At 35.2% G+C, this 14,413-nt stretch overlaps 2 protein-coding genes across 8 annotated transcripts in view; one reads left to right on the top strand and one right to left on the bottom strand.

The window, feature by feature from the left end:
• Positions 1 to 1,853, bottom strand: part of ANGPTL1 (angiopoietin like 1) — a 33,218-nt gene extending 31,365 nt beyond the window's left edge. For both annotated transcript variants that reach the window (XM_072648545.1, XM_072648544.1), the window contains exon 1: positions 1,433 to 1,853. The gene's annotated coding sequence lies outside the window, so the exon portion shown is untranslated. The remainder of the gene's footprint in view (positions 1 to 1,432) is intronic.
• Positions 1 to 14,413, top strand: part of RALGPS2 (Ral GEF with PH domain and SH3 binding motif 2) — a 254,358-nt gene that overhangs the window by 199,175 nt on the left and 40,770 nt on the right. For all 6 annotated transcript variants that reach the window (XR_011975647.1, XM_072648542.1, XM_072648543.1 and 3 more), the window contains 3 exons: positions 5,257 to 5,394; positions 7,630 to 7,720; positions 13,217 to 13,284. Coding sequence is in view for 5 of the 6 variants with exons in the window: in XM_072648542.1 (XP_072504643.1) it covers positions 5,257 to 5,394; positions 7,630 to 7,720; positions 13,217 to 13,284 (297 nt within the window). In the remaining variant the exon portion in view is untranslated. The remainder of the gene's footprint in view (positions 1 to 5,256; positions 5,395 to 7,629; positions 7,721 to 13,216; positions 13,285 to 14,413) is intronic.

Raw genomic sequence — 14,413 nt, 5'->3', positions numbered from 1 at the left:
AATAATAACTCACTGCTGACTTACTAATAAGTGAATGTGTAAAACTTAGCATCACTTCATCATTTTTTTAAAAAATGCTTAAACAGAAATAGAAAATGTATCACTTAGATGTATTGAAGGAAACCCAAGAGTTCAGTGAGGAAGCTTTGAGATGTGTGATAATGAGAAAGCCTGTGTGCCCAACTGTAATCTCCCAAAGCCTGTCCAAGGGTGTCTTTTCTTTGGGGCATTTGTTCTGTTCGATCAATAGACAGGTGACTTAGAAACAGAAATAATTTGAATCTCTCTCTCTCTCTCTCTCTCTCTCTCCCCCCCCCTCTCCCCCTCTCTCTCCCCCTCTCTCTCCCCCTCTCTCTCCCCCTCTCTCTCCCCCTCTCTCTCCCCTCCCTCTCCTTCCCCCCCTCCCCCTCCCTTTTTCTCTCTGTCTCTCCCTCTCCCTCCCCCACAGATTTCTGGATTTTTGTTATATGGTGTCTTTGCTGTCTGCCTCCAGAGTATTTCTCATACATTTTACTTGATTTTCCTCGAAGCCACCAGTCATCTGTAACAAGGGCTTTACCTATATCCTAATGCCTTTATGCTTTTTAATGGCAATTCCAGCTGTAACAGTTTCAGCTTGTTACTCATCTGTAACTCATCTGAAAACAGTTGTTAAAACTGAAATTTGCAAGGCCATTTAAACTATACTGGTATTTTTCTTAGTAGTGATTTCATAAAGACAAATTGTTTTCTCCCTTTTTATTTACCTAGAAAATCTTGCCGTGTTAATTTATACCACAGTTTTGAGATGCACTGTCTGTGAAATATTTGATCAGTTTTATCTTTTGTCCAGTGGTTTACTTGTCTTTGCTCATTTTCTTAATTTGTCACCATGCTGTTTTGTAGATACACTTCGGTGAATCACTATTTGCTATGCACTTATAGAAAAACCTTTAGCACACACAGGCATCCTGAATAAAAGATTATAACAATAATTTTGCTTTTCTGAACACATATCAGCTCATTTTTCATCTGGCTACAGACTTTAATTTTAACCAAGTGTATTTAATCTTGAAACTGGTTAAAATTATTTTCAGGTTTATTGTTGTTAACACAAAAATGTTTTATTCTGAATTATAAATTTTCCATCTTTCATAGAAGCTTTCATTCTCAATAGGTAACAGAAAAAAAGTTTAATTATCTCCACGATGAAACGATAAGAATTGCTTAAACAGCCTTTAATATGTCATTTCAAACTTTCCACTGATCCCTAAAGAAGATTAAATAAATTATGGAATATTCTGTTCCTACATTCTTGTTTACTTTTCATTTTGGCATTCTGTGAAAATGAAAAATAATCATGCTGTAAATAATATGTATTCTCATTAAACCAAACATGTATATCAACATACAAACTAATCATTTCTTATTCAGTGAAAATAGGGGGAAGTACCTTCTTGTTTGCTGAGCAGAACGAATCCAGAGACAAATTTGCCACCTTTATGTCTCGCTTTAAATTCTGGATTGTCCGTGTAGGCATCTGTTCATCTGGGACGCTGGTAGCAACTGCATTTTGTTATTGGGACTGTTAGATCCAAGACTCATAGAAGAGCTGCTTCCTCCAGACCAACTGAATTAGAAAGCACACCTCTATAATTTGAGATAGCACAGCGTAAATTTCCACGTGTGGGATGCCTTTTTATTCCAGAAGAAAAAATATTGTGGCGTTCCTGTGTCTGCTTCATGCAAAAATGCGGTAGTCACCAGCTGTAGCTGACCCAGATGGTGTGTGTAGTACCCTTGACTAGTGTTTCTCTCCCGTTTCTTTCTCTCTTGCTCTCCCAGCTTTGGAAGTTCAGCCCACATATGACATCACCGAGAAGTTGCTGGAGAGTAGGGGAGAAAAAACTCCTCCTTAGGATTTCCTCCCAATGGCCTTCAAAATAAAGTGTGAGGGGAGGGGGCGGGAATGAGACAGTAGGAGGCTGAAAAAACTAGGAACAAGGGGAGATTGTGTGCAGGTTGAAGGAAGGGCACCGTCTGGAAACAGACTGGAATAGTTCAGTGGGCAGTCACAAAACAAACATTCTAGTCCTCCAGCTAAAGATGTCTTTTTGAGTCAGCCCTGAAACAAATATTACGATACTCAACTCCATTTAGAAGAAAGATTCTTTGAGACTGATAACCCTGCCTTTTTTGTTAGCCAAGAATGAAGGCCAGATGTTGAGAGGCAACCCAGAAAGAATTATTGGTTTATATTTGCTAAATAGATTGAAAGTCTAGCAGCTACTAAACTTATTAAGAATTTTAATGTTTTTGTAACATTAATGCATCTGTATAGTGTTGCTTAGTATTAGATTATATTAGCTATCCTAGTCTACACATAAATGAAATTCTTTCAGAAATCTTAAATACTCTTTTAAATATGAACTTCATTGCTTGACTGGAAAACTAATCTCTATACTTGACTTCCCCATGTGAACTTTCTGCTTTAGTTTAGATAGTCATATTATTAAGAGGCGATAGGGACTCTGTCTCTTTGTTAGTAGTATTAGGGGGTTGGATAGTAAAAATGGAACGATCGCTAAAGGAAGTTGATGTCTTGAGTAACCGGGAAAACAACAACAGTGATGGTCCCTGGCCTTGTGCAGATCAGATAATGAAAGGTACCTCCCTCCTTACTGCGTAGGCTGTAGATGGTCTGAATAAGGTCTCTGAATTCCTGGGGCATTTGTTTGGTTTTTACTTCACTTTTTCTTTGTTACAAGATAAAGAGAAGAATATCTCCAGAAATGACAAGAGGTTTTTTAAAAAGACTATTAGGATTAGGGTGAAGGTTAGGCATCAATACAATAGATACCTTTTTTTTTTTTAAATTCTGCAATTATTCATTAGAATCTGCAATCCCATTTCCCACACTTCCTGGATCTTTGTACCTTTTCATGCCCTTTTCCCTACTCCTTATTAGCTTTGTGACTATGAACAAATCACTTAACTTTGGGACTTATTTTCATCATCTAGAAAATGGAAATGATGACATTACTTAATTCATAGAGTTTTAGTAGCAGCAACAATAATAGTAATAATAGTAGCAAGCACTTCATGTGTTCCTCACAACCACCCTGTGAAGTAGTAGCCCTTCTAATTATTCCCATTTTACAGATGAGGAAACTAAGACTGAGAGGGCTTCAGTGACTTCGGAAGTATCTGAGGCAAGATTTGAACTCAGCTGTCCCTGACTCCATATCCAAAACAGAGTAAATAGCATATCACCTTTCTGCTGATCCAAATAAGACTTGCAATCCAAACGTACTTTTTTAATCAGACACTACTTAAAGATTTATCCTGTACCTCTTACCAAACAGGTCTCTTTTTTCCACATATTTAATTCATACTTATTCTTCAGAGCTCAGTTTAAGCCACATGGAATGTCTCATAACTGTTTGTTTCCTTTTTTATGAACACTTATATAATACTGCCAATTCTATTCATTTTGCCCCTTAATCAGCAATTCACATTCAGTGCCTGGTACTGAGTACAGGAGATGAAAATGTGAAAATTGTCCCTACCCTCAAGAAGCTTTTTTCTTGGTTGTCTGTCATGGAAATACAAAAACAAAGTACCTTTCCTGCCTTCTAGTATGTCTATATTCTAATGGACATACTACTTATTATGTATGTATCTAATAATACATGCTACACTATTACGTGTCTGTCAACAGATATTGAACAAAATGAATAATCCAAATACTACTCTTCCTTATGCAGAGAAGTAAGGTTGATAGTCCCTATCTCAAAGGCACATAGAGACTTGTTAGGTAGTACAGATGTGTGGTGAATTAAATAGCAAGATGATAATTAAATAGCAGTATAAGACAATCTCATGAAAAGCTAGCATAATGAATACCTTATCAGTCATGAAATGAGTGATGTAGAGTGCCGAGTAAAAGAAAGATGACATGAAGCGGTGGTAAAGTAAGAATTCACAGAAATGAAACTTCAGCGAGACTTGGATCAGAATAGAGGCTGCTAAGTTCTCCCTACCCAGAAAAATTGGCATGAGCGAAAAGCTAAGGTAGAGGAATCCATGAAGACTGTTGTTCTACTTGACCCCAGTGAACAGAACTGAGTTGTAAGGAGGCATATTTAACTTGATAACAGAAAATGGAATATACTACACTGATTGGTCTTTTCAGGCAGGACTAGGGCTTAATCCTTTTTAACTGTGAAAGTCTGTGAGTGTGTTAGTGCCACTGGATTGGTATGGGAAACGGGAACATAGTCTAGAAAGGCAAACTCTCACCAGCTTTGATGTACAGAGCAGGAACTGACTATTATGTTTGTTACAGTGTTCAGAGTAAGCCGTTAATAATGATAAATTAAGGTTAGGACTACTGTACGTAAATTATGGTTCTGGTTTTGGTTATAGGCAGAGACTAAACAAAGACTAGCTAATTTGTTCAACTTAACTATTTCAAAAAGTGGATTGTTGATCTTTTAAACTTCATAACTTAGAGATTAGAAGCAAATAAGTGAGTTAGATTTTTAAATTAAACAAATCATCATTTTTTGAGTCAGTACTGAATATGTACTTCCCTTTTCATTTTCTTCCAACTGTATGGTGCTTGTCCTTTAAGGTGACATTATTGCTATGTATGTGAGCCATCTCCAGTTGTCCTGATCTACGTTTGGCCACTGGACCTAGATGGCTCTGGAGGAGAAAGTGAGGCTGCTGACCCTGCACAGGCCTCTCTCATTCAAATCCAGTTCATTTGCAAGTCATGACGTCATCTTCCTGATGTCATGGTCTTCTTCAAGAATGAAGGACAAACCACACATATTGCTATGTATTTAGCATATTATATGTGGGGGGAAGAAAAATATAGGGGTCTCAATACTGTTATGTTCATATTCTACTTTCATAGAGATATTAGTATGTCATTGAAGGTTTTTTACTTGTGTTAACAGCGTAGTGTAAGATGGTAAATAATGTCCAGATAAGTCTTTTGAAGTGGTTCCGTAAATGGACCCTCACTGTTAACACCAGCTCCAGAAACTACATGTTACATTCAGTACCTCTAGTATCTAACCCTTCCAGAATTTCACTATACTATAGCATATTCTGTGATATACCATGACAAAAAAAAAAAGTATTAATGATGCTGTGCTCTAAATATGGAGAAGTTTGAAGAACAAAACCATCTAACATTTAAACATTTTTTAATTGTTTGTGATTATAAGTAAGACAACTACTCATTATAATCTTATTTTGTTTCAGGCATCTATCTGTCAGATCTGACTTATATTGATTCTGCATATCCATCAACTGGAAGCATTCTAGAAAATGAGCAGAGATCAAATTTAATGAATAACATTCTTCGAATTATCTCTGATTTACAGCAGTCTTGTGAATATGGTAGGTTCTTGGTCAGGTTTCGCATTATTGAAATTGATGAGATTATAGAGCTTCTGACACTGTAATAACAGGATTTCTGCAGGCGGAGCGCTCCCAGGACTCTGTGGTTGAGATCTCTGCTAGCTCTTTTAGTGACTTATATGAAGACACATTTGGCATGTTTGTGAAATTTTCAGATGAATTTTGAGCAGTTTATCTGAAAATTATTTAAAAGTTAGTGCAACTCTAGGCTACGTTAAGAGAAACAAAGTTTTTAAGAATGAGGAGGTACAATAGCACTGCAAAACTACTTGTCAGACTTTTATCTGGAGTGTTGTTTTCAGATCTGAGTACCACATCTTAGAAAGGACATTAATAAACTGTAGGTAGACTTGAGGAGACTAGCCAGAATTGTGAAGGACCTAGGGTGTGTGCCATATGAACATCAGTTGAAGCAGCTGGAAATGTTTAGCCTGAAGAAGAGAACCTCTTCTTTCTTTCCCTGGCTCCTACCAGACCCCCAAAAAGGGGGGGAATTTGATATCATGTGAAAGGAGACATACTCTTTTCGATACCAGACAGTAGTACTAGGAGCAGTGAGTGGACATTGCAAACAGCAAATTGATGGAAGGGAAAACTTTCTAACGATTAGAACTGTCTAAAAATGGAATGTGTTTCCTCAATAAATAGTGGATTTTCCTTTATAGGAGGTCTTTAATCAGAAGTTGAATGACTGTTTTTTCAGGGATAGCTTTGGCTCCTAGTTGGCATTCTTCTGGGGGGCACAGGTCAGACTAAATCTAAAAGGATCCTCCAAGAATCCTTTCCCACTTTAAAATTCTGTGATTCTCCAATTGCCATACTCAGTGAGTTGACCAATATATATTGGTAGCTGCTATTAACAAATAATATACTACATAAATTTTTCCTTACCGTATTCTGTCAACCAATGAAGATAGAATTGTTACTTAGTTTTGTAATTATTTCATTCTGTGCGTTTAAAAACAGATTACCAAAAGGATCCATGACACAAATTTAAAAGGTTAAGAATCTGTGGTGTTTGCAAAACTGTTTCAGCTCTTGGCTTTATGTCCCTTTGTATCCGTAAGGGATGTATCTTATGGCATTAACACTAAAAGAAGAATTGACACTGTCTAGTTTTGTTGAGCTAGTCCCAATCCTACCTAATATGGTACATTAGCTAGTTGTTAAGTACCTGTATCCCCCAATAAACATTCAGGTTATCCTCAAAGCAGAGGTCAGGCTTTTGTTTTTGTATCTTTATGTCCAGTTTATTAGAATAGGGCAGCATGTCAAGTGATTTTTAAAAGAGGAGTCTTAAGGGCATAAATAAATGTGTTGAAGTATTTCAACTCTATTGAAAAAATATTGTCCAACTGTGAACCAAAAGTTTTATGAGATTATTCCCTGTGACATGGAAAGAACATTACTACTAGATTAAGTTCCTTATGTTTTTATTTCATGGGTTATTTTTAGTAAGTTAGTAATTTTTCATAAAGTTACATTTTAATATTTTAGAAGATTTATGGTTGTTTTAGACTTCTTTTCTTATAAATAATGGCCAAAATATTTTCTAGAAGGTACCTATCCCTAATTAGTGAGAAAATAATATTATGTATTTTTACCTAACATTAATTTTAATTACATAGAACTATATGAGAATGTACCTATCCTATTGAAAGAGGGATGCTTTTACCTTCACTTGGATTTTTTTTTCATGCTGACATAAAAATATATAAATCAGAAGTGTTTCAGTAAATCAGAAGGTAGTGTGAAGCTTTTATAGAGGACATTCACACAGTACTTTGAAGTTCATATGTAAAATCATACAACAAATACTTCTAAAGATGCATTGAAGGTTTTAGTTTTCTAAATGTATGTGTCACCAGCAAATATGATATAAATATTCTATACATATGCAGAATTCCCAAATGTTTCCATTAAAATGTTAAGTATGAAGGACTTTGATAGATTAAATTGTTTTAAGATGGCCTTTAGTTACATAGGGTTGTCATTTTGTCCTCTGTAAGCCATCTTTCATACTTAGACTACTGTTATGTTTTGCTCCAGGTAAAATTTCCATAGGTTGTTCCAAGTACAACATCAGACAGCATTTGCTTCAAAATGTCCTATTTAGAGATGACATACATTTTAATTTATTTTTAGTTATCTTTCTAAGCTTATCATTTAAAGGACTATTAAAAAATAATTGATAGTATCTAATTTTTTTTTTAGATATTCCCATGTTGCCTCATGTCCAGAAATATCTGAACTCCGTTCAATATATAGAAGAACTACAAAAATTTGTGGAAGATGATAATTACAAGTATGTTTGGTCTTCAAAAGCTTGCTGTATATGGCTGTAACTTTTTTCGCTCTTTTTTTTTTATAGCTTCAGAATAGCAAATTTACTATTGATTGCCTTTTACATAAATTTACTTTTACCTTCTTAATTGAAATTAGGATACAGTGTTCTTTATCCTTTATCAGAAAATCTTTTGTACCTCTTTTAAGATTTTTGAGATGATATAAGGATATTGCCAATCATAAATTATTGGGGGTTTTTGTTGATTTCAGTAGTGAAGTCACATAAAATATATGTATTGATATAATCAGAAAAGAAAAACTTAACGATTTGGTTCTATTGATAGTAGAAACGTCTGAAGTATATCATGGTATTGTTGATGCTGAAACAGAATTATTTTTTAATGTGTGCTTCAGAATGAAAGATGGGAATTATTGCCATATTTCCTTTAGATTAAGAAAATATCTAACTTGGTTTTTTTTCTCCTGTTATTTTCACATGTTGAAAAAATCTCCATCTCATTGACAAATTTCTACATTGAGAAAATGTAACTAATCTTTTAAGTTAAAATTTAGAAATACTTTCTTCCACCAAAAAACTGATTATGCATCTTATCAACTAGTAGTAATATATCAGATCTTGTCTTCTATAAAATATCTTTTTCAGGATTCATTTTTAAGAGCTAATTTAAAATGTAAACCATAGCTTATTTTTCAGTATTAACACAACAGCAGTATAAACACATGTATTGCTTATGCCATGCCATGCCTTCACATGGTAATAATTATTGGCATCTGTGTTAATTTACCTCAAGACTGTTAGAACATTGTGGTGAAATTGGGTGTATGTGTGTATACATGTATATATACATAGATGTGAATAATAATCTTAATAAAAGGTTAAAAGTTTTGAAAGTAACCAGTAATCCAGTCTTAAAATAATGAATGTTTTCTATATTCTGTAATAACGTCATTAAATGTATTTAAAATTCCTCAAGTTTTGGAAAGGTATTTGGCATCCTCACCTTTCTTGCCCTAATCCTCCCAAAAGGTAACATGGAATCTTTAGTTTGGTTTATTAAAAGAAAGGGAAAAAAGTGATGGGTCTAAAATTCATGAAAGTTTGTGTTTGTTATTTGGCTCAAGAAAACTTTTTGTTAAAAGCTATATGAAAGTGATTAGTTCCTTTAAAATATTTGCAAAGATACAGATGACAGGAAGTTCATCTTTCCTTAATACAGTGTCATACAGTTTATTTGATTTTAATTAATCACAATTTTGCCTTTGCTAAAAAGAAACTCGTTATTGAATTACTGAACCAGCAAATGAAATAATATTAGTAGATAACAAGTAGCTATTAGTAGGGACTAGACATGTAATTCATTGGTATAAGGTGGTATGCCTGGTGGAGGACTTCCTTCTCTGCAATTTAAAAGCCTTAAGAGAGTTGCCTAGAGTGCTAAGAGTAGTGATTTTCCCAGGGTCACACAACCAGGATAGTAAAGTTCAGAGGTAAAAAATTTGCCTGACTATTAAGACCACTTCTTTATCCATTATGCTATGCTGCCTCAAATCAATAAACTGACCTGAATTATCAATGTAGTTACTTTAATTGGGGATGAGAGAGAGATACCCCAGCAGATTCATTGAGTCATTGTCAGCAAGCATATATTAATTACTTATTATGTACCAGATGCTGTGCTAAGTACAGGAGCTGCAAAGAAAAGCAAACAAACATTGCCTCCCTTCAGAGAGCTCATATTGTAATAAGTGAGATCACACTCCAATATCTAGTTATAGAAAAGATATTTATGTACTAAATGACAGTTAATTTCTAAGTGGAAGGTATAAGCAGCAACTTCATTTCCTTCCTGGTGCTGTTTCTGACTCTTGGCCTTCTTAAGCTGGAACGTCCTTCCCTCTCTTAAGACTAGTCCCCTTCTCCCCTTGATGAGCTCCTCCTGGAGCCTCCATTTTGTGGAAGGGCCCAGGCTGGTGTTCATTCCTTGCTGGGTCTTGTTCCTAACTGCCAGATTTGAAAACCCTGCCCCTATATCAAGTACCTTCATTCTTCTCCCCCTTACCCTTCTCCCATGTGTTTTCTTTCCCCATTAGAATGTAAGATGCTTGAAGTAGGGACTATCTCTTTGCTTGTGTTATATTCCCAGTACTTAGCACAGTAGCATATAGTAAATGCTTATTCCCTGCCTGCCTTCATTCTTTAAGGAGACTAGAAGAAGCCTCCTACGGAAGTTGGGATTTGAGCTGAGACTTGAAGGAAGCCAGGGAAGCTAAGAGTTGGAGGTGAAACACAAAGTTGAATAATTACATTGAGACACCTCCCCCCACAAAGAAATTATCAAACACAGAAAGTAGATTTGTATCACTGAATGACAGTGAGTGCTAAGTAGTGAGTAGTAAAATGTGAGAAGACTGAAAGAGTAGGAAGGGACCAGACAAATAGTGTCCAGAGGATATTATTGTTAATCCTGGGGACAGTAGGAATCCCTGGAGTTTATTGTCTGGGGCTTTAGGAAAATCACCCTGGCAGCTGAGTGGAAGGTGAGTTGGAGTCGGGCAGACAGGAGGAACAAAGTGCGAAGGAGAGGATCTCCTCGAGGAGAAAATGATTTAATGATTTACAGAGAACTCACAGAGGATGAGGCTTGAGAAAAGGCAAAGTTGTCTACTAAGACATCATTGATAACTTTGTAGAGAGCAGTTTCAGTTGAATCGTGAAGCTAGAAACCAGACTGAAGAGGATTTGATCGGGAATAAATAAGAAGAGAGGAAGTACAGTCACTTCATGTAAATGACTTTGTCAAGGAATTTAACTGAGGAGGAAAGAGATGATACTAATTAGCAGGAATGGTAGAATCATGTAAGAGTTTTTAAGAATGGGAGAGATGTGGGTGTATTTGTAGGCAAGTACAATCAATAGAAAGAGATTAATGATCACGAAGAGGGTGGGATCACAGCGAAGACAATCTGTTGGAGAATATGAGAAGAGCGGTCATGAGTACCTACAGTGAAGCTGGCTTTGTTAAGGGCAAGGGGGAAGAGGGGAGGAGATATATGGTCAGGATATCTGAGTGATGTTGAGATGAGGAGAAGAGAAAAAGGAGCTCTCAGCAAATGGCCTCAACTTTTTCCCACATTAATATCAGTAAAAAGTGACAGCTAACAGATGGGAGAAACAGTTAATATAAAAAATATGCCTCTGAAGTCAAAAGTCATAGCAGTCTCTGACATTTATTTGGGGGACTGACAACCGTATAAACCTCAGTAGCACATAAAGAAAACGGAACAATTGACAATGAACTATGAAAGGTATCATGGTATATACATAGCGTGGAAGTTTTTAGATTCGATGTTAGGAGTACCTAGGTTCATATTCTACTTCAAACGCTTGATAGCTGTGTGACCTTGGGCAAGTCACTTCATTCCCCTGGGCCTCAATTTCCTTATCTGTAGAACGAGGGAGTTGGACTGAGTCACTTTTATGAACAAAAACTAGATGATGGTTAATGTGTTCTCTTCATAAAGCACAGAAATATTTATTGCATTTTAAAATTGTTCCCATATAGAATGGTTTAAATAAAAGGATTTTGCACATAGGGGACTAAAGAAGTTACTTCTAAAATTCAGTACTATAGAGTACTTTATTTCCAGTGATTCCAGAGAAGTCAGCTAGCACCATATCTTTGCTTAAAAACTAGAAGCCTTAGCATTCTCTAGAGACAATCTCCCAAGATTTTAAAATCTGCCTTGAAGTAGATCTTATGTGTGTTGAGTGACTGACTGACTTATCCTGGAGATGAAAAATATAGACATTATCTTAGAGATCGTTTCATTTGCTATTCTGCCACCTGGTATATTTTGAGTAAAATATACAGATGAATATTCTTAATTGAGAAATGATTCCCATTTTCCCTCATTAGAATCTTCCTGTAATATTTCCTTTCCTATCCCCTTTTCCCTAGAAAAAAATATACTTTTAATGCAGCCTGCAGTCCTTAGCCCTATCACAAGAACCATGTGGAAGGGCTGTTTTTCAGCTGTCCTGTCTGGAATCTGCCACAGGACCAGTGATCATTACTGTTGCCTCTCTATTATTAGCATTGATTTGTTAAATAATTCAGTAAAATTATTATTCAGATGTTCTTCTTAAAGAGAAATTTTCCATATATAATTTTAAAATGTTTAAATAATACTTAAATAATTTAATAAGACATACTTTATATCCCCAATTTATACAAGTTAATCTTTCTTTGATAATTTACAAAAGACATAGGAATCTTTTGCTTCCTCCTGTTCAAAATCATGAACATCAGAAAAAAAAAGACTATCTGTATATAATTTTACCAGCAGAGTATAGAAACACAAATTAATAAAGATTCCCAGCTGATAGAATTCTTGCAGATCTTCTTGCGTTTCATCCTAGACAAATGATTAGCAATTTCAGTCTTAAAGGTACCAAGACAAATTCTACAAATCCCTCAATAAAATGTTATTTCGTGGCATAAACATCATTATAGTTAGCATTTATATAGATAGCAGCTGCTATGTGCTAGGCACTTTACAAATGCGATCTCATTTTATCCTTAAAATAATCTGGACAGTCAGTGCTATTGTGATCTCCATTTTACAGTTGAGGAAACTGAGGCAAACAGGGGTAACTGACTTATCCAGGGTCACACAGCTTGTAAGTATCTGAGGTTTGATTTAAACTCGTATCCTCCTGACTCCAGGCTCAGCCCTCTATCCACTGTACCAGCTGGCTGCCTACAATTTCACTTTGGGGAAAAAACTTACTGACTGATCAGAATATCTTGCTCTGTTGAAACTCCAAACTGTACACTTTAAGCTGAGCCCAGATGTTGACTGCATGGTAGGATTTGTCCAAAAAAACCCTCCAAAATCTAAACAAAGCCAGTTTTTTATTGTTAGGAACTTCTGTTAAACTGAATTTAAAGTACTGATATTGAGTGGAAGATTTTTTTTTAAAAACTGAGCACTGCTGTATTGAACAGAAAGTAATGAAACTAGCAGTTCTGAAAAAAAGACAAAAGCTAGCTTGAAACAGTTTAGAGGTCACATTCTCAAAATAATAAGGATCTATAATGCCTCATGTTGAAACACTGAGGCAGCCCTATAATACCTGCCAATAACCTCAAGACACAAGGCAGCAATATTTCCTTCCTTTAGTGATGTTTTTTTAAAATGTTTTATCTTCCTGTGACTATTTGCTCATGAGGATTACTTTTAAGAACTGCTAGCCTGACTTTGGTCCTTGAGAAAATTAGGGATTTGGCTTTTTTGTCCGTATGTATGTTTGTGTCTGTGTCTATGTCTCTGTCTGTGTGTTTGTAATTTATTGGAGAAGTAAATTGTGGAAATTATTTTGTAAAAACATCTTTAGATATGAGACATCAAAAGTTTATTTCATAAACGTTTATCTTTAAAATCATTTGTAATTACTTCATTTGGATTTTGTTGATTTCTTCCTTAAATACAGGCTTTCACTAAAGATAGAGCCAGGAACAAGCACACCACGTTCTGCTGCTTCCAGAGAAGATTTAGTAGGTAATGTCCAATTTGCTTTCATCATCAAAAAGTGAAATAAGATAAACTTCTCCTAGTAAAAAAAAAGTTCTTTATTACCAGATAACTAGCAAATTTTATAATGTATGCTAAAATCTATGCTCATTTATGCATAGTTTTTTTTTATCAGAAAGTGTTTTATTGTTAGTTATGTATATTATTCTGAATTTGTAAGTAGTGGACAAGACAAAACATATGTAAGAAAATGTTTTAGGAACCTGCAGCTTTGAGGACAGAAATTCCTTGGGAAACCACCTAGCCTTCCTTATCCCTCCAAACAGAGGTCATTTCCATTTAATAATTATGGAAAGCTCGTTTTCAGACTTAATTTTAATATCCTTTAAAAAAGCTTAGAGAGTAATTGTGGTCTACAGATAGTGGCATAGCATAATGGATATTGTATGCTGGGCTTATCCATAGGAGTTGGGTTCAAATCCCGCTTTAGATACTTGCTACCTATGTCTTCCTGGGAAAATCACTTTAGGTCTCTATGACTGGAGCAATTCACTAGGACTTGCCTACTAAGTTCTAGTTAGTGATTTCCCTGGATAATGAAATCACACATTCCTTTCATTTCTGTAATACCAAAATAAGTGGTGAATTCTAATTGTAGATTTCAGTAAATTCAGGAATTAGATTTTTATAATCTGATTTTTATAATGTTATCCTCTATGTACTAGGTATGTTTTGTTATGTGATCGTACAAAATATATAGTATGTAATTAAAATAAAGTTAGACTTCAGAGCTAACTAGTCCTTGCTGTGGGTATTGTACTTAATTTAAAAAGATAATTACGAGAGACTCCAGTATAGTATACAGAAAAAATATAAAGTAGCTTAACAAGAAAGCTCAAGGTATCCAAAATTTTTTTTGGTTAGCATATGTCTTCCCAAAAATATGTAGTTTGGTTTGTGATATTGTTTTGAGTTTCTCATCCCCCTAAACCCTTCCAAATTAAACATATTCAGTAATCCACTTGGAGAGAACGTGGAGCCTACTGTTTCCTTATTGAAGCATAATTAAAGAAACTCCTGCCTTTGAATTTTAAAAAGTGCCCTGGTACCAAGATTTTTTCCTTAAAATATTTGGAAAGTTTTGTTGTTGTTGTTC

The sequence above is a fragment of the Notamacropus eugenii genome, chromosome 2 (assembly GCF_028372415.1).
Source record: "Notamacropus eugenii isolate mMacEug1 chromosome 2, mMacEug1.pri_v2, whole genome shotgun sequence".
In the NCBI taxonomy this organism is placed as follows: Eukaryota; Metazoa; Chordata; class Mammalia; order Diprotodontia; family Macropodidae; genus Notamacropus; species Notamacropus eugenii.
Note: the sequence above shows the minus strand (reverse complement) of the source record. Positions and strands in the feature narration are given on the sequence as shown.